The sequence below is a fragment of the Anomalospiza imberbis genome, chromosome 2 (assembly GCF_031753505.1).
Source record: "Anomalospiza imberbis isolate Cuckoo-Finch-1a 21T00152 chromosome 2, ASM3175350v1, whole genome shotgun sequence".
Classification (NCBI taxonomy): Eukaryota; Metazoa; Chordata; class Aves; order Passeriformes; family Viduidae; genus Anomalospiza; species Anomalospiza imberbis.
In genome coordinates, this window is record NC_089682.1 from 108,991,420 (window position 1) to 109,016,928 (window position 25,509).

Consider the following 25,509-nt stretch of genomic DNA (forward strand, 5'->3'; position numbering starts at 1 on the left):
CCCAAGCCGCCGTCTGTCAAAGGACGGGGGGATACACATACCTCAAATATTTACGGTGCCTCTGCTTTGAGAATGAGACAGTTCGTTCACATCTGTGAACGGGCCACTTTTAAAACATCAAAATAAACCATCTGGCTGCGCAACTGTTTCTAATTACTTCCCTGCCTAGACTGTAAACTTCGGGGTTTGGCACCGGCCTCCTTCCCAGAGTGCTGCCCAAATCCCGCTCCCAGGCAGCTAATCAGAGCCACTGCAGCACGGGGGGAGCAGCGCTGGAGCCGGGCTTGTCCAGCGCGCAGCTCTCCGCGTGCCTGGCGGGTCTGTCCGCCCGTCTGTCCGCCCGTCTGTCCGCCCGTCCGCAGGAGCGCCCCAGGTGCGGCTCAGCACAGCTCGCACCATGTTCGCCCCGGGGCTGCTGGGGCTGCTGCTGCTGCTGCTGCTGCTGCTGGGCCCCGCGCTGCCGGCCGGGCCCCCGGCCCTGCGGTAAGTGCGGCTCTCGAGTCTCACGGGCGGGTGCGACTGATTCTCAGGTGCCAGGAGTGTGGAAGCTGGAAGGAGTTGGAAGCTGGGCTCGTGGAGGCAGCGGTAGAGCAGTTAGTTGGCTCTTCCTCTGCCTCCTTAAAGATGACGCTGAGGGAAGCGCTCTGGGTCACTGGGAACCTCAGGAGGTAGGGGCATGTGCAGACTGCAGTTATTTACAGCAATGCATTTGATGCCCAAAATGCACACTCTGAAAGCAGTGAAGGGGAAAGAGTTGGCTAGTGATGACTCTTTACACCCAAACCTCCAGATTCTCCTGCTTGAGTGGAGCAGGCACCTAACCACAGAACCCTGATTATTGCTGCACTTTGGTGCAGTGGCACAGTGATGTGCACTGCCCTTCACTCTCCACCTCCACCACAGCCAGCACACACTGGCTCCTAGGGCCGGCAGCTCCTTTGCTCCAGAGCCTTGCAAAATCTGCTATTTGAGAAGGGCAGGTTCTATTAATCTACATCTTCAGTATTCCTTAGCGTTGTGGAGACCTGTTTTTGGCCTGAGCAGTCCTTTGTTCTTTCTTCCTATGATTCAGCTCCTGATGAGACAAAGTGTGATTTTCCTTGAGTATGTCCTGAAAGTCCTGATCTCCACGTGCTCCAGTGAATGGTACAATTGCATGGTAGAACTGCAGATCTACAGATCTAGAACTGGATTCTGCTGCCTTTACCAAAACCACAGCCACAACCTACAATGTTGCGTGGAAAGCCATGATTACTTTGGTTTCCTTTTCCATTGGAAGCATCGATCATATACGTCTGACAACCAGAAGGATTACTTTGGCAAACATATTTTATTAGAATCAACCTTAAGTGCGCTGTATGATATATATTCCTGTTATGCTACCCAGATGTTTGGATGTGTATGGTGTCTCTAAACTTTTTGAAATAATTAAGATCAAAATGTTTCATGATGGATAATCAAACTATAAGTGTCTGTGTATATATACCAGATATGCCTGATAGGAAAGTAGATGAGGCCAATGTAGTTAAACAGGTAAGTAAAATAAATTATGAGTATTCTTGTAGGTAGCAATGAGGTTTCTGATGAAAACGAAGAAAACTGGTGATTTGAGGCAAGTAATAATTTGCAACTGCAGCTGAAGGGGTGGTAAGAACAATATTCTGGGTATTGGCTGATGCCAATGACAGGGTGGTTTCAAATGAGCCAAGCTCTCATCGGCTCTGAGCTGCAGCCCTGGCTTTGACCGCCGCTTATTCTGTTTGCTGTCCCCCACAGGAGCGCTTTGGGTATTCCTGCTTCCTGCCGGCTGTCCCGCGCTGAGTCGGAGCTCAGGTGCCGCGTCTCAGGGGGGAAGCTGTGCAATGACAGAGGCAGGTGTGAGTGTGGAGTCTGCATCTGCCAAGTGACTGAGTCTGGCAAGTACTACGGTCCGCTCTGCGAGTGCCACGACTGGGTGTGCGAGACCTATGACGGGAAAATCTGCACAGGTAAGAAAGCCCTGATGATGACAGAAGCTTAGAAAATTAGGAGTATATATTAAAACCAGGAACACAGCACACTGATACAGTAGAGACATGATTATATATAGATCCCTGAAACATGACTCTAAATGGAATTAGAGCAAAATCCTTGGGCACGACCAAGGATTTTGCCAGATTAAAGGATGCAAGTTACAGGCACTGTGTCTGCCATAAAATGGGACTTAGCTTAGAGCAAGATTCATCTGCATCAGGGGCAAAAGGAGAAGTTGCTTTGGGTTGGAGGCTCTGCAAACTATGTTTTAAGTCTAATATAGTATGTTATATTGATCACATTTTTATCTATTTTTTCATTTGAATTGCTTGCCTAATGATGGCTTATGGTATCTACCCTGGCTATGGTATCTACCCTGGAAACAATAAATTTTGTCCCATGATTATTATTTTTTTCTTCTCCAGCTGTAAGAAAAAAGACTTACTGTAAGACGTACCACACTCATATTTACTATATAAACATGAAAACTCTGTTTTTCTCTAAGTAATGATAATAATTTCCAATAATGACTTAAAACAATGTAATTGTATTGTGGTTTCAGGGATTTCCCCACTGACACTGTGTTCTTTAATAACATACATTTCTGGGACAAAATTTAGTTCCTGCCAGTTGTTGGAACATGTTGCTTGGTTTACATCTAAACATTAGCACTCTTTCATCTTTCCAGCTGTCTTTACTTAAGTTTCTGGGTTATTTTGGTCAGATTTTCATCTTTTTTTTTTTTTTTTTTTTTTTTTTAAGCAGCTTAGAATAGGGTTTTAGGAAAAAGCAGGGAGAAGAAATGCCATCACATTCCTAAGGGGATTCAGCCTGGAGCTTGATGAAAGGGGCCAGAAGGGTACTTCATTTCTAGTATCCCTGTTTCAACAGCTTTACCAGATTCACAGAAACGTGTCATCTTTTCAGGCCAAAACTTGCAATTAGGTCAATGGGAATGTTACAGAAATTCTTCTAGTAAGAGGACAATACAAATGCATTCCAGCAGTTGGTTTGGCAAATTTTGCAGGAAAAAAGACCAAACTTACTTTAGCAACAATTTATCCAGGAAGTCCAGTAATAACATGAAAAGACCAAGAATGGGATTAGGAGAAAAAGATTTATATTTGGCACCTGTGGCTTTAGAGTTCTGTAGAGAAACTGATTTATAGACTCTGCAGTAAGCAGTATTAAATCCCCCTACATAAGAAATATCATAGCATTTCACTGCTTTGCTGTCTCAAACATGAATTTTTTGATTAGTAGTGTTATTTCAAAGTGCTTGCTGTTGTTGCTGGGTTAATTGCATAAAGGGAAACTGAAAGTTCCTTCAATTTTAATATTCTACTGTAAATTCCACCATCATGTTCCTGTTAATATCATGAACAGTGGCTGCAAGTTTTGTAAGGGCTTTGGTGGTAAAGTGTGCTCACGGAACAAACAGAGCCAAGAAATCTTTTAACAATATTTAGCTTTTGGGTAGCACTTCATGAAGCAGTTCAAAGATGTGAATGCTAAGTGAGTAAATGTTTTTTTGAAAACAATTTTCTTTACTTGTCACTTTGTCACTCCTAGCTGGAGTATTGAAGCCGTGTTACCATGTTACCACTGAGATGCGAAATAATTTGAATTCTCTCTTCTGGAAAAAAAAAAAAAAGTAGTAAAAAATTCAGTAAAAATTCCTGGGGAGGGAAACAACTGTGAAGGGTACAGGAGTTTCGTTTTCTTCGTTTGGGCTTATCAAAAATTGTGCTAAAAATCCAGCTGACTTTGTTGCAGTCCAGGGCTGCCCAGCACTGCAGAGCAGCCCCAGGTGACTCTTTTGGAGCTGGGATCCAGTTGGTGAAACACCTCCTTTCAGGCTGTACTTGTTGCCCTCTTCATTTTTCCCCCATGTTTTTAGTCACTGAAATTGTGTGTATGTGAGAGGAAGGGAGCATAGAAAAGAAGGTCAGATCTAAGATAACTGGTGGGAGACTGGAACTTATGTTGTATGAATAATATTTTCCCTTACCCAACTATTCAGTGAATTGCATCCAGTGATGTCTCTTAACATTACATCACCAGACCAATGCGGCGGCTACCTGGCGCCAGCTAGCACTGCCCGTGTGAGGCCGGGCGGCTGCCACGTCAGTGGGCTCTCCAGGGGAATGGTGTCCGCCACCCTGGTAGTGCTGAGTGCTGCGGCGTGGGTTGCGCAGCTTTGGTAGGTCCACACGCTGAGAGGAGATGAAGAGACGAGAGAAGGACACTTTGTTTGCGAGCCCAAAGAGTCTTTATTCCCCCAGGTGGGGCAGGAACAAAAAGCTCTCGGGGTGGATGCAGTGACAAAATGCCGGGGAACAAAGGGTGGCAGCAGATTAAATAGGCAGTGGGTGGACAGGGGTGTAAACCTGTATCACCCAATGGGGACAAACGAGAGACAGGACTGACAACCCACAGGGAGTGAACAAACCCTGACTGATGGGACCAAACAAGGAGGAAACAGGGAGAGGTGAGGAGATTGACAGGTACCCGGGGATCCAAGTGCCAGGAAATCTTGGGGTAAACAACTGGGAGCAAACCACTGTGAGGGGAAAAATAGGGGAGTATAAGGAACAAACCTAACTAACATTAATATAACACCTGACTAAATAAACCCAAACCACAACAGACCAATTTCCAGTGTATGACATATTTCTCTTTCTTTGCATTTTTGGGCCATTTTTTGACTTAATAATAAAGGTGTGTTTCCTCCAAGTGAATACTCATAATGTCTTAATGCAGTTCTATTTCTGTTTCCTGCTTTAATTTTATTTTTCATATTTTCATTTTACATTTGCTGTCCCTTTTAATTGCGGATCTCTCCTGACATAGGCAACAGCAGTAATTGCTGACTGGTACCACATGGAGAACTTCTAGACACTCTTTCAACATCCCTCTAGAAAGCCATGGTATTTGAGGCTAATGCAGTGTAAAAAAAGCTACTTTTCAAGTTGCCAGGGTGATTCCTTTTTCAAGTGATTGATGTCTGATCACCAGTGATATTCAGAGATGGACAGGCAGAGCTGTTTGAGTCACAAATGCCAAAGATAGCTGTGTTTCCCTGCCAGTCAACTCAGACATACCTCCACTTCATTTGCCTGTCCCAAGGTAAACAAAAGATCTAGTTGCTCAATATGCAGCTCATTATCTTAAAGGCACTTTCTGTGTCAGATCCGCTTTCTGGACCAGTTGTTAACAATTGTATTCTGGAGAGAGAAGGCCTGAAGGTAAAGAAAATATCAGATATCCATCTGATTGATTTGCTTTTTCTAATAAACCTTTTATAAAAATGGAAAGAGATTATGCCATGAGTAATGAAGAGCAGATTTAAATGTTGCTGTCCTTTTACTTTCCCTTAAGACCTTGCTGTATTTCTCTCTCATTATGATTCCAGGTGCTTTAGAGGGAGTTCCAATAATTTTCTTGCCTTTTATCCCAATGGGAATGATAACAGGTGACTCCTCAAGGAGTCAGAAATAAAGAAGAAAGAAACCAAGTACTGTGTGTGGTCTGAGTCACTGAGTCTCCTGTCCTCCTCCTGGCCTTTTTATTTGCTTTATGTATCACAGGGTGTAGAGGAAATCAAGTAGATAGTGTCCTGTCATTCTCTTTGCAATGTCAGGGACATCTTTATTTTATCTTTTGTGTCCAATCTTCAGGGGAATGAGCTAAGAGGAGGAAGACTGAATCAAAACAATCAGATCCCCAAAGGATTTATGCTTCATTCAGAACAGACAATATACTTGTTGCTGTTTATTTGCAGATAGTTGTTCTGACCTCAGACAGTTGCATATTGCCTCAGGCTTTCTTAGCATAAGTGGAGCCCATATTGTATGCCAAGGAAAGTAGAATACAGGACTAATTCCTATCATATCACTGCTTGATAGCTATTTCTCTGTAGGGTTTTTGCAATATAGTGGAAGATCAATTTGAGTGAATTTTTTGTGGGTTTTGTTTGTTTGTTTGGGTTTTTCTTTGGGTTTTTTGTTTGGTTGGTTTGTTGGTCTGGGTTTTTTATTTAATCTTTTTTACTGTGTCTGTGGTTAATGAAGATAGAAAAACTAAACTAAGCACAGATTTCATTGGCCAACTGAAGTGGGAACACTTTAGATGTTCTTAGAGAATGCACCACAAGAACTGCCAGCTGGGACATGTATGATTGCACTGCTTGTAGTTGGTGAGATCAAAAGACATATACAATTTGTTGACGACATAGGCAGCAACAAATAAAGAAGATTTATCTTTGGTCAGAACTGTATTTTTTATCTTTTTTAAAAATAATTATTAAGATTTTATAAATCTTTTTCTTCCAAACTGAAGTGCCTTTTACACCTACTGAAAAATAGGGGCACAGTCTGATTTTCTGAAGCAGTTGCTGTGGAACTTGCTGCTTTTCACGCCAATGAAAGATTTTTTTCTGTTTCTTTCTTCAAAGCTGTAGTTGCTGTGGGTGCTGTACCTATTTTAAGACAAGTTCAGCAGTATAATACCAGTGTTACTTGTAGGTCTTTGCAGCCAGAGGTGTCACCATACATAAAATGAAGGACAAAAGGATTTAAGTGCCATTATTTCCTGATCTGTAAGGTTTTAAACTATGTAGAGAACACAAGTGAAAAATTAAATTGACAAGGAGTAGATGTAGAAATAACAAGAAAAATCCAAATTAAAGTTTTGATGTGATACGTAGCTATGCATCCATGGGAGTTTATTGGATGTATGATATTATATACCAGTTTGAGAGAGTTAGGAATTTGAAGATGGAATTTGCAGAACATTTTGGGATGAGGACTGCTCTTTGCACAAAAGCTGAATAGTGTCTTCAGGCAGAGCTGTCGAAGCTGAACTAGAAAGGCTCTAACAAATGTGCTTTTGTATTCATACTGAAGGGAGATCTGACACGCTGATTGTTCATTGAGCAGCATGTCTTGCTAAAAGTGTGAAGAAAAGTCAGCCTGTGACCTACATTGGTTGCCATTTGATCCAAAGTGAAATTCAAAGCCCTGGATTTTGAGAACAGGTATAAGCCTCTTCTCTGTCAAAGGCTATGTTTGCAAAGATTCAGCTGTGGCACATCTGGCCATTGGGGACAAAGCCTCCTTAAAGACCAAGTTAAAAATTGGGCAGGAGGCTACTGATGAAAATGGAGGTTGCAGTTCTGCTCTGACCTAGTTTGCTTTAGTCTGGACTTCAGAACTTGGCATTTTGTGACATTTCTTCCCAGAGCAGGGGTGTGTAGGTGTGATAATAGCATCCATATTCATCTCAAAACAGGTTCCTCAGGTTCTAGTAGAAGTGAAATCGTGATAGCATAGACCTCATTACAGGTTCATTTCCTTGCTAAGTGCTCGAGGTCCCAGCACTCATAAAAAGCACAAGCTAAAGCCTGTATTATTCTCAACTTTGTGCTGTTGGTACCTGATCTAGGTAAAATCAAGCAGCCTTTGATACATCGACAATTGCTGTTGTTCCAAATGCAGCGTGTGGGTTCATAGCAATGGTGAGTGAGGCAGGAGGAAGCTTAGACACAAAAACTGCAGGGGGGATTAATGGAAGGGTGGCATCTTAGAAGTAACTTACTAAATTTTATGTATCTATTTGCTTAGCCCTCATTTTGAGCACCTTTTCCATTGGTAGATGCTACCAGTGGAAAATAGGTGTTAGTTTAAAAGGTAAAAGTGACTGTGTTGGGCATGTGGAAGTGAAAGACTTTCACAGTGCCTAGCAGAGGTGGAATGTAGCCCCTCAGACTGTCACCTACAGCAGAACAAGGTGGGGAGCAGCATCTCCTTCACCTTTTGTCTTTAGTCTGGGGTGACATGCTTATCCATTGCAAATAAAAAAAAAACAACTTTGTGCGACTTTTATCAATGCATATAAGTGTTCTGAAGTGTGTTTGAAATTTTATGCTACTCACAGGCTGATATTGAACTGAAATATATTTTTATGTATTTGAAATGAAAATAGAAAGCTCTTTATGAATAGTAAGCTCTTTATGAAAACATGGCTTACACAGACTGTGTCCTTCTGTTAACATTTGTATTTCAGTATCATTATTATGAAAAATATATGGTGAATAGAAATTAGATGGTGTATTTAATGTTACAGAAGTGTTTATTGAATTTTTTACCTTCTTTATTAGTGGATAGGTTTCAGTATGTGTTCTTATGACAGCCTATTTTGGAAAATCTGACTGTCTTGGTATAATTTTCTATGCTTTTTAAAAGTTTTATTGTTGGTATCTGATCCTGTGAAGGATTTAAAACAATTATCACTTATGGCACTGCACTGTAGACTTTTCAGTTTTAGTGTTCCCAAGTAGTTTGTCTTGAAAAAGAACATGTCACTGATTAAAAAAGTTCCTATGAGCTTTTCTAAGAGGAAAGGATGCATTGCTAGAGCTGTCCAGGAAAAGGCAATTTATGCCTAAAAAGTTCTGGAGTTTGACTTTGGCCATGCACAGAAGGACCCCATAGTATATATGTAGTACCAGAACTTATCAGTGTTTTAACTAGAGGGGTGTGGTGGTCAAGGCCATGTTATGGTCTGTTCATGGTGTACACAGTTGTACTGCTGGATTCAAGTTTCCTTTGGAGAAGGAAGGACTATGAAGGGAAAAAAAACGTGTTCTTCTTTCAAACACAATTTTTAAAGGTTATTTAAAAGCTTCATTCTTAGTGAAGGAGGGAGTAATTTTTGCAGATAGGGGTTTGTGTACATTTCATACATTGGGAGTGGGCTGGAACACCAACTTGAGCAGTTGCATGACCGTATTTTTTTATGTAGAAAAATAAGGATTCGAGCCTTTAATTGGAGTTACACCTGTCCCCTTTCTTGAGAAAACTGCTTTGCCCTTCTACCTGTCCACGTGAGTAGCATTAGTGTTACAATCTGGGACACGTTCTTGTCAGTGACCTAAAGAGTGGCAGTCAGAGCTTTTGGAGTCATTTCTGGGTCATTTTTATGGGGAAGGTCACTGGGAGTGCTGGCTCTGACACTGTCAGGAATGAGCGGAGTACTAACTTTGTGATTTGGAAAACGTCACAGCTGAATGCTGTTGCCTTGGCAGCTCCATGCAGCAGCAGATGTTTTAACTAGAGCACCTGGTCACAGTGTTTTTTTCCTGGGGGCAACTCTGGCCTGGGGAGATTGTGAAAGGGCTGGGAGAGAATGCTTCTGTGCCCCACAGAGCACAGAGACTGCCAAAGTCTACCTTTCTCAGGCATGCTTTTTCCTATTGTCTGCCTCTAGCAGCTTCTGTTCAGTCTTTTCAATGACGTGGTGTCTGTCATTTTAAATATTGGGGATGTTAGCTTTTATGATCCAGAGTTTTATGGTCCAGAGGCTACTGAATGTAAAAATAGCTCGTTTAAGTATTTTTCCTGGTTTGCATATAATTTCCTATCTAATTAAAAAGCTGTATTAAAGTTATTTAAATCTTGAAGCTGTGTGGTTGACAGCTAAGAAATACTGAATCTATCTACCTTTCTTGAAGAGTCCTGTGCGTTTGCACTATTATGCATCTTTTAATTTGATATTCATTATGGTTTCCTCCAGTGAATCGATGCAGCAACAACAGGAAAATGGTTGGTTCCTGCTATTTGAAATGGTTTAGTTTACAAACTTGGTAACATGTTGAAAGCAAGATAAAATGTTAATCAGTTACCTTAGTCCATTCATTTGCCTGAAATGTTGGGAACACACATGACACTTCGGTAATACAGCAGTGTCAGGTAACACAGTTTTCTTGGCACCCCATTTCCTTACTCCAAGTGTTTTAAACAATATTTTCCAAAAGTAACTGGATACTTGTGAAACTCAGTACAAGCTCATTGAATATCAGAAGACAAAAGCCCCTCTTCTTCAAAAAACCCTGTTCCTCTCTACTTCCTGAAATGTCCAGACTAATTTCTTGTCTATCCTTACCCCTTTGGAGATTATTGGATACAAGGAGAGTTGGTACTTTGTTGGATTTAGGAGTGAATCTTGTCACTCATATCTACTCTTCAGGTTAAAAATATGTTTTAATAAAAGCAGATGGTGTGGCTGTTTTTTTTTTTTTTTTTTTTTCCCAAAGCTAAACAGAAGCCAATGTTTTCTGCTGACAAAAGTCTAATGAAATCAATAAAGTTATGTCAACAGTGAATTGGTCTCACAGCAATTCTGACCCTTGTTTGGCCAAAATCTCTGGGTAATAGCAGACAAAATTGCAACAGCAAAATACAGACCCTGTCATTTACCTGCAAGTGGTAATGGTAAAACAATAATGACAATAATGACATCTCCAAAGTTTTGAATGCTTTTAAGCTTTACAGCATTTTATATTATTTTCTGTTTTGTTTTTCTTCTGTGTATTGTGCTGCTTTATAGACTTATATGTTACTTAGTGGTAGTTTGACAGGACATTGACCAAATTAATTTTTCTCCACAGTGTCAGAGTTGGACTTAGCAGGAATGAAAGTTATGTGAGAAAACATTCTGATAAATGAAAACCCATCATTCAAAGATTTAGACTTGGATGTATAAATGAAGGAATTGTTTACACTGAGACATCTATCCCAAATTTTATTAAATGGTCTGTTGGTTTGGAAAGTCATAATAAAATTAAGATTTTGTAATTGGATGATCAGGGCAAGTCTCAACCCTCTCTCCTGTCACCATTCTAAAGCTTTTGTATGTAACTTTCTGTAAATGAGGAAATTCCACTCTAAATGTGTCAACTGCTTTAAATGTATGTCTGGTACACTTACATACAGGTTAGAAAAGCTTTTATTTACACATATTGTCCAGAAAATACAAGATGATTTCTATGTAGGTGGTTTCAAAAGGTCATCTCACATGAGAATTTCTGAATTAAGTTCTTGCTGGATAATTTCTTAAAGGATAATATTTAAATAGTACAGTGACCACAGACTTCATTTTGTTTCATGGATGCCTATCAGACGAACTAAGACTTTTAAAAATAATCTTATTCTTTCTGGAATGTCATGTATCCAGCTCTTTCAAAACAAAATCATAATTTCTCTGCCTTTCATGGGCTCCCAGTTCAATGCATTTTTGCATCTCAGGTGTTGTCTTGGCTTTTCCTCCATCTTTTTCTGCATGAGCCATGGTTACCACCCCCAAATGGTTATATCCCATCACAAATTTGTTCTATTAATTCCATTCCCTCTTGACAGAGTCGTTTCTTCTTTTTGGGTGGTCTATATCTGGCTCAGTTCCTTGGCACTGCTCCTCACAATTGTCCTAATCCACTCCTCTGGCTTATCAAAGAACAGTTGTTTCCATGAGGACCTGGTGGAAGTCAGATCCACCTTGGCTCTCTTTACACTCCCTGGTGGCTCCACCTCCAACCTATAACCTCTGCTCTTGTGTCCCAGGAATCTTAAAGGAGGCATGTCATCAAGAGGAGCTGAACTGCCTTGGGTATTCACAGACTTTGTAGAAGTTAACCACAGTTGTGTGTAATCACTCTTCCTTAGCTCATACTTTATTCGTGTAGTTTGTTCAGTTGTAGGGGAGCTTGTTAGGATATGAATCTAAACCAGAGAAACTTTAAAATAGGCATAAATCAGGTGTACACTCCCGTATCGTCATTTCTGCTTCCTTCACCCCTTTCTCATCCCTAAGACAGGCGGCACAGCACACTGAAATTTTACAGTTTGTTTTAGTTTCTCCAAACAATCTGTTCATTGTGCTTCTTATTCTGAAGAGATGGAATGGTTTTGACCATAGTAAAAAGCTTCTCTTAGGGAGACTGTGGAATCTCTGTGGCTGGGGGTTTAAGAACAGGTTGGACAAGTCAGGAAGGATCAACATGCCCTTGTTTGTGAGTCCAGACAAAGAAGTGGACCAGATGATCTCTTCCAGAAGTCTCTTTGAGGCTGATCTTATTTGATGCTGCTGTGAAACCAATTCTCAGTTTGATGCTCTGCCTTAGTGAGGAGGATCTGTGGTAGTATAAACAGTTTTTGTCATGCTATAATGTTTCTAAATGTAATAATTTATTGAAACTGATGCATAACCATTGATTTCATTCTAATACTAAAAAACTTTCATTTTCTTCAGTGTTTATCATACTTTATAAAATGAGTGTGTTCCAAGTCTTTAAATGACCACATTTTTAAATGAGCACTACGGAGTCTATAAGTAGGAATGATTCTGAGAACAAGCTTACTTGTTTGAAGTTTAGGCATCTTTTCAATAGAAAGGCATAAGTTACTGTTTCCAGATACAAGTGGTGGATGGACTTCTATAACAAGCTCAATGTCATGGAAAACATGTTTTATCCAATCCTTGAAATTTGATGGAAAAATAACAGTCAAAGCATTGAACAGAAACATTTATATTTTTTAATTTGCTTTGTTTTAACAAATGGACTCTTAGTCAACTACTGACCTTATGGAGTTATGGCAAAGTGAAAGTGAATTGTTGCCCTGCTGTTTGACGTACACCAAAATAGACCATGTTAAAAATTATATTCTGGAAGCTCTTAATTCTTGTAGGGTCCATTAAACATCAAATAACATAATTTCTATTTCAACAGGAACCACATCTGTTCTGCATTTTTCACTGGAAGCAAATAGGTAAAAATGTTTTGTCAGATCATGAAACAGGGGAAGCAAGTAGTAGTCTATTGGGATGTTTTAGTTGCTGCCATGACAAAGTGTATTCCCTGTAATGTCTCAATGCACAATTATACCTTCTTGAAAGTTAATTGTTCTTGGACAGCAATGAAATGAACCCTGTATCGATAGCTGAAAGCATTATTTAGATTTATTACAAGTCAAAAGATGTTGCCATTGTTGGGGGACAACACTTCCATTCCTGATTTCTTTCATATCACTGGTCATTGGGAACTTGCCCTTACTATTCCCATCTTCAGCTAAACCACCCATGTATACACAGGATAATTCTATTTACACAGCACAGGTCTGGATGAATATTTCTTCTTCCTTCTTTCATTCTCTCGATCTTCCTGCATTCCCTAGGCATATGGTATTCATCACACTTGTGCACATTTTTAGGAAGGAAATGGGGAATTCCACCCACAGAAAGCTTCCCCAGTCTTCTCCTTTTCTCCTGTATCCAATGAACATGAAAACATTACTGTCTAACTTCTCCTTTCGCCCAGTGTTCCCCACATCCCTTTGGAAAGCCCTTCCTGGGGCTGCGTTCTGGTCTGGCTGATACTGTGTCATTCAGCTGTTGCTGCTGAGAAGCAATGACATCAAAAAGAGCTGTAAGGGAAGCATCTGCATTTCTGGGCTGCGAATTCTATAAAACCAAATAACTTTGTGGTGCTTAAAAATTTTTGTTAGGATAACCCCAGAAGAAAAGCAGTACTTTTAATGGGTGGTGCTACTTCACCTGTGCTATGTGACAGAATTGTCACCTCACCAGTGCAGTGATGGAAGCTGATGTTGAGGAGTCCAATTGTCTTCACATAATGAACATTCCCACTGTACCCTCTTGATCTGTCTTTTCTCCCCATGTGAGTCACATAAGTGGTTTTAAATGTCTTTCAGTGAGTCATATAGTTTTGCTAATTTAGTCCCTGCTTTAATGTCACTGTATACAGAGTCACTTCCTTACCTAAAAGCTAAAATTTCATTTGGTCATCCACTTGACATCGTTATAATAAATACTTGCTTTCCTTAAGCAACCTTTTTTAGGTTTGTTTTTTTGATCATAGTGGTGTCAAAACCTGAAGCTCTTGTTTCTATTCTGAACTGTCAGTTTGAATTTTTAAATCCTTTCTCAAAAATGGACCAGACTGAGCATTACATTGGCTACATATCTCCTAACACCTTCTGGCAAGCATCAGAAGCCAAGAGTTCCACTCTGCTGTGTCTTACTGCTTGGCTGAAAAAGAATCAAAATGCATGTAGAAAAATTTAATGTGGTGAAAGTGAGAAGGAAAGGATCAAAAGCTGGAAACAAATGTAAAAACTTCATATACGATGGGCAGCTGGAATGTATGATACCTCATGCAGTACAAAATGTTCCTCAGAACAGGAAAATGTAGGTCTGTTATAGCAGCAACAGTTTTTAAACAGTAACTTAATTTTGTGATGGTAACATTCACAAAATTCCGAGCTCAGTGGTTTCATTCTGCCTGTAAATGGAAGAGACAAATGCCTGAAGACATTGTGCATGTGGTATAGAAAAGAGAGACTAAACTGACAGATGCCAAAAATCAATAGAGAAATACTAATGCCTTTCTAGGCAAACAGCTAAGCAGGGAAACCCTGTTTTAGACATTTGGATAAGCAAGATTTATTTCTAGAAGAAATGTAAGAGAGCCAAAAAAGATGATGTGTTTGACTGCTGTGTTGAAACATATTGTATTGGCATTTATGTTTTGACATTAAAATATAATGAGGAAGGAAATAAGCATAGTTCAATATCTTAATTTCTTCCCCCTAGTACTGGATTCTTCCAAGGCAGTGCTTTAATAATAAAAGCACTTTCATACTCCTTATATAATAGAAATGCAATTTAAATTAATTTTTTTTTTCATTCCCCACCCAAAATTCTTGAATGTGTCAAATAAGCATTTAAAAGTAATACTTGCACCATAACTTTTGAAACTTATAAGTTTGAATACTAAACCTGATGCAGTCTGAATGCAGGGGAGTGACTTGGTGAGCAGAGCACCACCATCTGAAAACAAAGAGTCTTTCTTCTGGTTTCTATAGAGACAATTTTCATGCTCCCTTCTAAAATTCAGATGTACACATCCAGTTTACTCCCCACCAGGAATCTATCACATATCAGAATTAATCACGTGGGTTTTTCTTGGTTTTGGTTTTTTTGTTGTTTTGTTTGTTTGTTTGTTTTGCTTTTGTGTAAAATTCTGGCTGTGATGGTCAAGCAGAAATACTGGCAGGAGAAAAATGTAAAAAATTATACATGAGTCAGAAACCCCTCTGAAGCAAATCCCTTTTTCTATGTATCTTTTATTATAAATATACAATAATATATTTTTGCAGCAGAAAGTAAGCCTTGTCTAGAGATCTTTTTTGCCATCTTTATTAGCAGCATTAGATAAATGGTGAAAACAGAAAGAATGGTCTTGTTGGTAGTCCGTTTACCAGAAGAGGATCAGAGAATGATTTAGGAAGAGATTTGTGGAGATTGGCCAGTCCAGCCTCTTGCTGAAGGAGGGTTGTCTTCAGAATTCCTCAGGGTTGTCAAACACATGAAGTCAAACTATGTCTATGTGACAAGACAAAAAAATCAGAAGCACAGATTAACTGTGCTTCTGATTTCTATTGAAATAATGCTTAATTATCTGACTCATTTGTCAAAAATTAGGAACAGTTAAAAATACTTTTTGACATGAGGAGAGGTGACTTATGAAACTAAATGATTTATTTTGCCATTTTAAATGAAAAGTTTAATAGTTTTATCCTGGGAGGTGTATTTTTTTTTTAATAAAGTTTTCTAATTTACATCAGGAAAAAAACAAGCACAGAAAAGGAAAAACTACTGTGGATTATCTATTAAGGAAAATCTGTTAATTAAGGTAGTACTGCCTACCTCATTAGCACACAATCAGTCCATCTGCCCCAGGTTACTTTGTGTTTCTCATAGTTCTTTGATCTCTTAAGCTGCTAGGAGACTTGGCTTTTGCTATTGCATATATGCTAACTGCAGTGATTGTTTTCAGGTTTCTCTGTGGAGTGTGTGATGCACATTTGGGCATTTCCAGTTAGAAGATGAGTGGTAGATGGTACATGGCACATGATAGAAAGCAGAGGGTTAAACTTGCTTGCTAGTGCTAAGCAGTTTTGAAGATCTTAAGAGTTCATAAATGGAAAATACACTGAAGGAATGAACATGAAAATTTCATAATTCAAATTAAAAATAAATCAAACAAGAAAATTTGGGCTTATTGCTTGGGTCCAAATATGTCACTGTTAGCAGAAGATGAAGTCATAAAACTACTATCTGTGTCCCAAACTTCATGCCTTGTAAGATCATGCCTTTATCAAGCTGGTTTCTCACTGGTCACAAAAGGCTTAATGGCTCCAAGACTTACAGTTTCTGGGAGCTTCAGTCAAAGGTTTTTTTCTTAGCACTTGATTACAGCCTTGCAAAGGCAGCTGCTTTGACACTGCTTAAAATATGATTAAGAATTGGAAGGTCTTGTTGCCCGAGCTCAATTTGACTGTGGGATAGGTTTAGTTAACCTTGTGTCTCATCCTTCCTATTATAAAAGGGACATAATTACCATCCTTCTATAATAAAAACTATTTTGCATGGTGGTTGAAGACTTCCACAGAACTGTTTCATGTTAAAAAAAATGTTCAATCAGGTCTTGTCTGTTAAATCTTATTTCATGAATAAATCTGCCAGGAAAAAAAAAAGTTAAATAAAAAACCACCTAGGTGACCCTTTGCTCTATTCATCCATCAGCAGGGAAGTAAACAGTTTGTCTATGATTGCCTGTCTCACTTATCTATTACAGTCTGTTTGTTCTTCCTACCCTGTAATTACTCCATTGGATCTGATAAATACCCTCTGATTCACATTCAAACTATTTTCAGAAACACCCTTTAATTCTGGCATGATATTTCATTGCTCAGTAAATATGAAGAGGTGCTCAAGATTTGCTTTATTAAAAAGTTCTGGATGGCACTGTGAACTTATTGCTGTGTGAGGTTCCAGTTTGGCAGCAACAAAAAACTGATTTCCTGCCTGAGCTGAATGCCGAGAGTTGGAGGCAGGAACAGTAGGTGGCACAAACTTGCTCCTCCCCAGTACTAAGGAACTAAGTCAAGGCAGTCCCTCTTCAGGGGGATGCTCTAGGTGGCTTCCCCAAGTGGGCCAGATGTTAAGACCATGAATAAATGAAGACCTCCTGCTGCAAGGAAGTTAATGGAGGTGACCAAAAGGATGGGTGACTGCTGGGCTGCATCACACATGCTGAAATGAAGGTGGTGAGCACACGAAGGCAGCCACCTCGGGGCATGGAGCTTTTTTCCTTTTTTTTCCTAGTTGCATTTATCTTCTTCTTTGTCTAATATTTCTGAGAAACAGTTCTAAACCTTGCTTTAGCATTATTGGATGTATACTGTAATTTACTATTGGAAATTGACAAGATGCTTCCAGGGATTTCTGTGTACAGGTTTTTGAGGTAAAATAGAGTACTGAAAAGTTACAGGATAAAAGTGTGGCAAAACATTTGCCAAGCCAAGTAGTTACATTTAGGACCTTCTCTTATCAATGTCTATTTTGTATATGAATCAGTTGAATAAAACAAAGGTATGTTTTTCCCAGCTTTGAAGAGGAAAGCAAAAACTCTGTAGTGCTCAAATATTCAGAAATCCACACTGCTTTTAATAACAAAAATTAAAAAAAGAAAAATTACTGATATTAACTTTAGAAAAAACAGTAGACTGAGAAAGGCAACAGCAGGCTTTACAAAATTATCGCTTCAGTCTCTTGAATGGAGGGTAATGAATTTATATGTGGATGTAAGATGCGTATAGCACTTCTGGAAAATGTGTCAGACTGAAAACTGTCAATAAACATTAACAACTTTATAAAGGAAAACATTTAAAACTTAGGAGAAAGCTGGGCTTTACTCTCCTTTAACTAATGTGTTTTGCTTTAATGCTACTTTGTTTTATTAAGTGCTGACAGTTACAGACCATTTTATTGTCTTCACTGATGTCAATTTATTCACATGAAGTATGCTTAAATTAAAATTCTGACTCTTGCCAGTTATATCTCACACTTTTCCTAGAAAAAGATAATTTTCACCTTACTTGTTTGAAAGTTACTCTATTTATTTTGAACATAATTTGCATTATGACAGCTAGGGTAATGCAAGGAATTGCATATTATGCCATTTTTCACTGGATTATGCAAATAAAGACCAGAGAAAAGGTACCTAACTTAAATACTCTAACTTTACAAGGATTATTTGTTGTTCCCTTTTTTTTTAAAAAGTTGCATTTATAATTCTTTTTACCTTATTGATTTAAGATTTAATCTGCTTTAATGCAGATTAAGCCCAAGTTGGTTTTGTTGGTTAAACCTTTCTTCCATTTATTGTCTTGGCTGTTACTGTAGACTGAAGTTAAATGTAGTTGTGTTTAGAAATATTGCCCTAAAATAGTACTAAAATACTTTCCAGGCAATATGAGATACCAATAGAACTGAATAGAAAAAGTAAAATTGGTCAACAGTCTAATTAAAATATACATAGCATACAGTCTTATTACTATGAAAAAATTATTACAAAATTGTTGGCAAGTATGAGAAAAATAAATTTATAGGTCAAATAGTACCTTGAAGGTGAAAGAAATTTTAACACTCCACTGTTTCCTTTTTCTCTCATCCACTTCTTTCCCTTAAATTAGAAGACATTACTTCTTACCGCATTTAGTCAGGACAGACAAAGATGAAACATAACTACTGAGAGACTTATTACCTGCAAGTTTATACAGCTTTGATGCATTAAATTGTCTACTAACATTAAATCAAAATACTTGAAATAAAAATAAAGCAGATAAATAGTATACAAGGCTACAAATTTAGGCAGTTTAATTTATAAGTTGTTTAAAAAATCCCCCACAACACTTTTGATACCAAGAATTCTTCACAGGAAAGTCAGGTAACACCTACTCCTATACTATTTTATATCTTTTACAAATAATGTGTCTGTCCCACTAGTGCAGAATAATATATCATTAAACAGAACACTACCACAGTGACCGCCACTTTGGGAAACAATTTGAAAATAACACGTCTTTCAATTATTAAAAGATGTTATTTTTGAATATGGTAGGTAAAAAAAAACCTCTTATTAAGAACACTAAGCAGTTCTTAGCACTGCTGAGTACTTTGGCAGAAAAAGCAAATTTGTTCAATGAGTATTAATGTTCTGTATTTGGAAAGAGTGACAAACTATCATATGACGAATAAAAAATACCATTTCAAGCCTTTATTATCAAGGACCAAATTAAACAGCTTTTTAGGAAAAAGCATTTTGAAATTAAAATTAAATAATTTAAAGTTTAAGTGTGAAAACTTGCACACCAGAATTATAAGGTAATGCTCGGTTTACACATTATTTTATTAGAACTAAAGATGATATATAATAGTAATGTTAAAAAAATCCAAATCGAATGATCCAGGTGACCCATGAGGTGCTCTAAGTTTGGGATGAAATAACAGAAGGACTGTCTTGGGATTGGGCTAAGAAAGAGTTAACGAATAAAAATATAATTTATAATTGTCAACCTGATTTTATGGATTTTTTGAAAAAAATAATCTTCAAATTAACTTGACTTCATTCTTTAAAGAAATTACAAGTTTTGTCGTTTAAAGTGGTTTTTAGCTGGTACACCTTAATTTTGTGTTGCATTTGTTTTGTTATTGAAAGTCTTCCAATTTAAATGAAAATTTTACCATCATTAATGTTTACATTCAGCAGTCTCTGAAGCAGGCTTTTATTTTTTGAATGGATTCTCATTTTATTGATGTATTTAGAGTGAACTTCTACTAACAGTCACTAATCAATTTATTTCCTCAAAGGGACCTGATGATTTAAAAAGGCATTGGATATTGATTACAATTTACAAGACAGTGAGACTGGCAGAATGGTCGATAAAGACATTTTCTAACATTACTATTAGTACATAATCAGGGAAGCATTAAATAGAACTACAGGAATTCACAATTCAAAAAGAATGTGCAGTAAAGTGAGCCTGAGTAGAAAGTAGAAGGACCAAGAATGATGCACATGGTGGGGGATAAAGAATGATTCCCTAGATAAACTCAGATTTGATTGAATTAACAAGATATGAGTGTTTTTTGTTAAAGTGTATTAACAATTAATTAATACCTTTTCAAAGGTATTAATTTTAGAGAAGAGATGACCACAGATGCATGCAAAAGAAGTACATATGATGCTTTCACACAGCTCAAAAATTGTCTGCCCTTTGAAGAGCTGAGAGGGTTTTCTTCTTCAGAATGCCACTTTTCTGGTTTGAATTGGCTTGAGTCATAGACCCCAGGACTGAGGTAGCATTTTAAGTCAGCACCTAGAAATGAGTGTGGAGCTTCCTGAGACAAGAGTTCATGAATGCAGATAGATTTGTTACTTGCTGTTGCTATCCTGGCTTTTTCAGTATTGTGCCTAAAATATGTGACATGAAAGTTGCTGTTTCCTTACCTGTGTGTTATAGGAGGCCTTCTTCTACCTGCAGTCAGCTCAAAGGACCTTGTCACACAGCACGGCAACTGAAGTGAGCCACCTGTGAAATGATGCATGTTTTTCCTTTTCTTTGCCTTTGGCAGAGGTATATTGGGGGGCATAGTGGACGCAATTTTGCCAGTCCAGAACCATGAGTTCAAGCCATCTGCATGGGCATGCCTTACACACTCAGGCTTGAGAGGTTATTCTTGCTCAGGTGAAGTGATTTTTCAGTCAAGGATAGGTCCTTGAGTACAGGGTCAAGTACATCTGGTCTCTGCAATTCAGGCTTAAAGATCTCCACTGTAAATCTGTGATTCTACTGAATACACTCCTTTCATAAGGGGAAAGCAGCTTTACAGCATTGCCCTGTAGATAAGCAGGGTTCTTTATGTTTTATTTACCCTCAGGAGATGTCTAAGTTTTGTGAGTCAGGATGATCAGGGCATATAACACTAGAATAGCGATATGTCTGACTCACCAGGATGCTTATGTGGTCCATGTTGTGCTCATGGATCTGGTGCTTGATGATTAGGGGAAATAGGTCCAAAGGGCCAGGAAAGCTCAAAAGTAATAAAAGAAGTGGCAAAAGGATCAGAATTTTATTTTCATTACTAAATTTGTAATATTTACTTGGGGTAGGGAGTAGGGAATGTCCAGATTTAACACCCAGAGTATTCTTTACTGAGGCAGACATAAAATAAAATCTGTATCTTGCAAGGCTGTCATGGAAAGTGGCCAATGTGTGGACATTACTTTTATTACCTCATAAAAAAATCCTTGAAATAATAGTATTTAACAACAATTATTACAAGAAAGACGATTGCATCCTACTGATATGCTGTCTGTGGATTCTTTGAGAAAATTACTTGGCAGTATGAGCAGAGGGAAAACACTGATTGAAATTGGCACTGATCATTCACAGTGGACTGTCTGTGAATATCTAGAAAGGTTGCACATTGCAAATCGGTTATGAATATAATGAAGTACTGAACAGGAACACTGGAAGTGAATATCACACTGAATAAAAATGAACAAAAACTAACGCTAAATTTTATGTCAGAATTGATAAAATAATAATGCTGAGGTAATAGAATTCATTTTTTATGAAAAAGGGTATTATTTATCCCTTTGTGCTTTTGTTATGTAATTAAATTAGTTTAACAAGGCTAATGTATAAACTTTCAAACTTTTGAGATACTGTTCAACTAGATTCCATAGGAACAGTGGAAAAACAAACAGTATGATAGATTATGGAAAGATTCAGATATATTAAATTGATGGGTTAATAGATGGGGACCGTTATTGAATCCTTTTAAATGTGGAAAAACCCTGTAGGAATATAGAATGAAATACAGTGGTATCTGCTTGTAGGAAGCTTGTTTCAGAGCCCAAGGGAGAGAATACAAGTGATGTGCTATAGAAACAAATCATTAAGTTCTAAATGCAGTTAGCGGGTGTGGTAGAAAGAGGGGCAGTAGAAAACACTACCTGGGGAGATATTCTGTGGTAGAAAGCTATTGCTTCCCTTCCCAGTCAAGGGAAGGATGGGTGAGGGGCCAGCTTCAGGGAGGGAATTTGGCATTTTCAGCCTGCATCATCCTCATTATTATCTCAGTTTCTCCCATATTTCAGCTCAGAAGACCCTAGAAGTTTGTCCTCAGAAGTAACAAAAGCAGGTGTGTAAAGGTCCAAACCAGTGGCCTTTTCACCAATAGGTGGTGTCCCAGCCTTGCCCCAGGGCCAGTTTGTGCTTTCTGATTGAGATGAGAAGGAAATTAAATCTTGATTGTGCAAATTGGAATTTCTGGGTTAGAGCAGCACTTGCAGTTCCTAGGGTGGGGGGGTGGGGGCGAAGCGCTCATGGCATTGGTTTTAAAACAGTGGCAAAAGAAGGATTTTGTTTGAGGAAAGTACATGTTGGCTATTTAGGAGGTGAGAGTGTGTTAATGCTTTGCAGACCCATGCCTCCCTTGGCAAATAGATTTACAAGGATATTGGGTAAAGTGTTTCCATGGCAATGCTCAGGCCTTTTGTCAGCATTTTTCAAATGAGGATAGAGAGGTGCAACACTGGGCAGTACAGGGCAAACACTTTTACTTCCAAGCACCCAGAGGAAACTGACCCTTCTGAACTTCTGTGAAGCATGAAAAGGCAAGAGGCAACAAGGTGTTGGCTGGTGGGAGGCTTTTTGTAGCATTGTCTGTATATCATTCCAGATAGAAAAAAGCTTGAGACTGCCTTTTCAGGAAGTTCAAAAAGAACTTTGATGCTGATGGAAGGAGAGAAGCCACAGAAGGAGAGGTAAAAGCTGCTTCTGCAAAGGAGTGGCTGTTTAGACAATACACATGAATAATGATTTAGCCAGATGGTTACTGGCTGTTGGACTTCAGACCTGAACAAAGTCAGATCCATGGGACTGAAGGGATGATTATATACTCAAGTACATGCAGACAAGCAGATAAATTCTGCTCCTATTTAACTGGATTTTTTTCAGTTGCGAGAAGTCGTAATTCCAGTGCATTTGAATGAAGGATTAATTTTGCTTAGTGTCCTGTCCAGAGGTCTGATATGTTAGTCTTTTTTTTTTTTTTTCTTTTCTTTTTAAGCCTGAGCTTGGCTGTAGTCCTCTGCCTGATGCAGGCTAAAGAAAGGATGTGTCCTGGAAGATGGTGGGGAGGAAGGACGCCTGAGTCCTCAGTAGAGTCCTCAGTGTTGCACCATAAACAGTTCTGTAGACTTTTTTGATTTGCCAAAAATTCTCACAATGGGCATTGTTGGAATACTGTTACCTGAGAGCATCTTTGTGTGAGTGCTGGACCATGAAAAAGCTTTTAAGTTAGTATATGAAAAAATGTGTGTCTTCTTGATGTCTCTAAATTCACAATTTAGACTCTCTCTTAGCTGAAGAAGTTGATGACATGAGTGGATGCAAACTCGGGGAAGTCACAAGTCAAGCAGGAAAGAACATTTTCACAAAAAAAATCTAGTTCTGGCTGTTGTGTATATTTTTATATTTATCAGGGATACACTTTGCACCACCAGCCTCTCAGTAGATCTTTGTGTTAGGTTTAGCTAGAATTTATGGATATGCAAATAAACCCCTCACATAAGCTGAGAAAACACTGCAGTAGTAGGTGCTGTCGCAGTGGGATGATGGCAGTGAGACTGAAATGAACTAGGGACACCATTTGAAAGAACAAGCTGGGAATCGTGACTTTCTTTTAGGTGCTCACAGGCATTCTACTAAGGAGCATACACAGCATACTCAGTGTTTTCAATGCAAATCATGAATTTATTGATTCACTAATCAACCCACAGGTGAATGATGGTAATAGGACTGCTTCTGCATCAAGCTTAGAATGGTAAGCACACCTTTTTGATGTTAATGAGCTATCAGCAAAATGCAGCACAACCATGTGCTGGGTGCTGCTGGTGATGCACCACAGGGCTTTGCTGTTATCAGCACTGACTGGAGAAAATATTTCTGGAGCATCAGAAACCTTAGGACAGACAATGGTCCCAAAAGGGACTGCAGTTCTCCAGGTTTGGGGACACAGTTGGTGCCCTGAGCCTCTTGCTAAGGCAGGGGCTGGGGAGATGGTGCCCTTGGCTGCAGGTGGAAGGTGTCACCAAATAAAGGAGCTGCAGGAGGAGGTCAGCAGCTGCACAGCATCAGAGATGATAAAAAAAAAAAGGCCAGATCTTCTCCCACGCCATGTAGCTACAGGAGCCAGGGTGCACAGCTGTACTGAAGGAGATGCAGGCAGAGTCTGCATTTTTATGACTGGAAAATGATGATAAAGCCCAGAAACTTGTGACTTCTGGCACTCACAGAAGATGATCAGAGCCGTGGTAGCAGATGAGAAGCTGTGAGTTACCTTCAATTACATACTGAGGCAGGGTAGCAGCAGGAGAGAGCAGCAAGACATGTCTGTGGCAGGGAATGGAGGTCACAGTCTGGTGGCCTAACCTGCTGTCAAGGGTTGTTTGTTGGTGGTCAGAGTTATGGACCCGAGACATGGGGAGAGTGCTGAGCCTGGTCCAGCCCTAGAGTTATTGACCCTGTTGCTCTTCCATGTGTAAGGGGCAAGACCTGGGGCTCCAGATCTTGCTGGTGAGGGACAAATAACTCTTATTTTTAAACAAAGATCTAAATTAATTTTAAAAACAGATCCAGTTATTCTTCTAGTTTTCATGACCTCTTTAGAAAGCTGGTAGAATCTTTGTAACTAGAATAAACTTCAGTAAGTTTTAAAGATCTTTTAAACCAAAGTTTTTCATGTACATATAATGTGCAAAAGTACTGAACTCCTTCTAAGAGAAAAGTCCAGGTCTCTGAAGTTTGAAAACCCATGCCTCTTTTCCTTTCCATGCTAGGACATATTTTACTCACAAAGGCCTTCAGAGTTTATGTGAAAGATTAGGTCTTAATTTTTTTATGATCATTGGGGATCCAAATTATTGTTTGTATTTGCTTGAACTCACTAATGTTGTACTTGTTACCATTATAAGATTTGTCTCTTTTCCCATGGAAAAGTTTAACGACTTCAAACATTAAAGAAAGAAAAAAAGCTCACGATTGATGTTTGGTAATTAAGGCATAGGAACTCAAGCTAGGCTGTAGGCTGAATTATCATTATTAATTATATTTTGCCAACAAAAGATATTCAGCTTGTACTGCTGCAGAGAACAGTGAATGAGTCACACCAATGACCACTAGAAGTTTAAATTTTTTAATATCTCTACTATATCACTGCAGAGAAAAGCAAGAATGAAAATTAAGGGCAGTACTTTTAATTTTGGTCCATTCAGATGGCTGTAGGAAAGTGTCTTGGAATTCTATAAAAAAAACCCCAATCCCTATAGATATCACTAAATGCTGTGATTTTGCAGAGACTGTAAAGTCATCCTCTGTCATCAGTCTCTCAACTGATTTTCTAGTTGTCACAGGCAAATGCTGTAGTCTAGAGTTAATTCAATATTCCTGTTACTCTAGAGAAAAACTGGTCAACTTTGTTTATTTATTTTTAATATGATTATTTAGTTATTTTAATTTTTTTCATCTCAAAAATCCTTTTTATGTATTGCAGAAATAGATTTCTGTTTTAATTCTTACCATGTGACAGTGGTTACAGTGAATTAAAGATGCATTTATCAATTTGTTGTTGTGATTATGCTAAACTTTCTTGACATCACTTGGTGAAAGCATGGTCTGAAATGAACATTTTTCTCTAGATTAAAAATTGATCATTAATTTTGTA

At 38.7% G+C, this 25,509-nt stretch overlaps 1 protein-coding gene across 1 annotated transcript in view; it reads left to right on the forward strand.

Annotated features, from left to right (window-relative positions):
* Window positions 1-269: 269 nt before the first annotated feature.
* Window positions 270-25,509, forward strand: part of ITGBL1 (integrin subunit beta like 1) — a 127,201-nt gene continuing 101,961 nt past the window's right edge. The window contains exons 1-2 of the mRNA XM_068182546.1: window positions 270-483; window positions 1,777-1,988. Of these exons, the coding sequence (XP_068038647.1) occupies window positions 398-483; window positions 1,777-1,988 (298 nt within the window). The 5' untranslated portion in view covers window positions 270-397. The remainder of the gene's footprint in view (window positions 484-1,776; window positions 1,989-25,509) is intronic.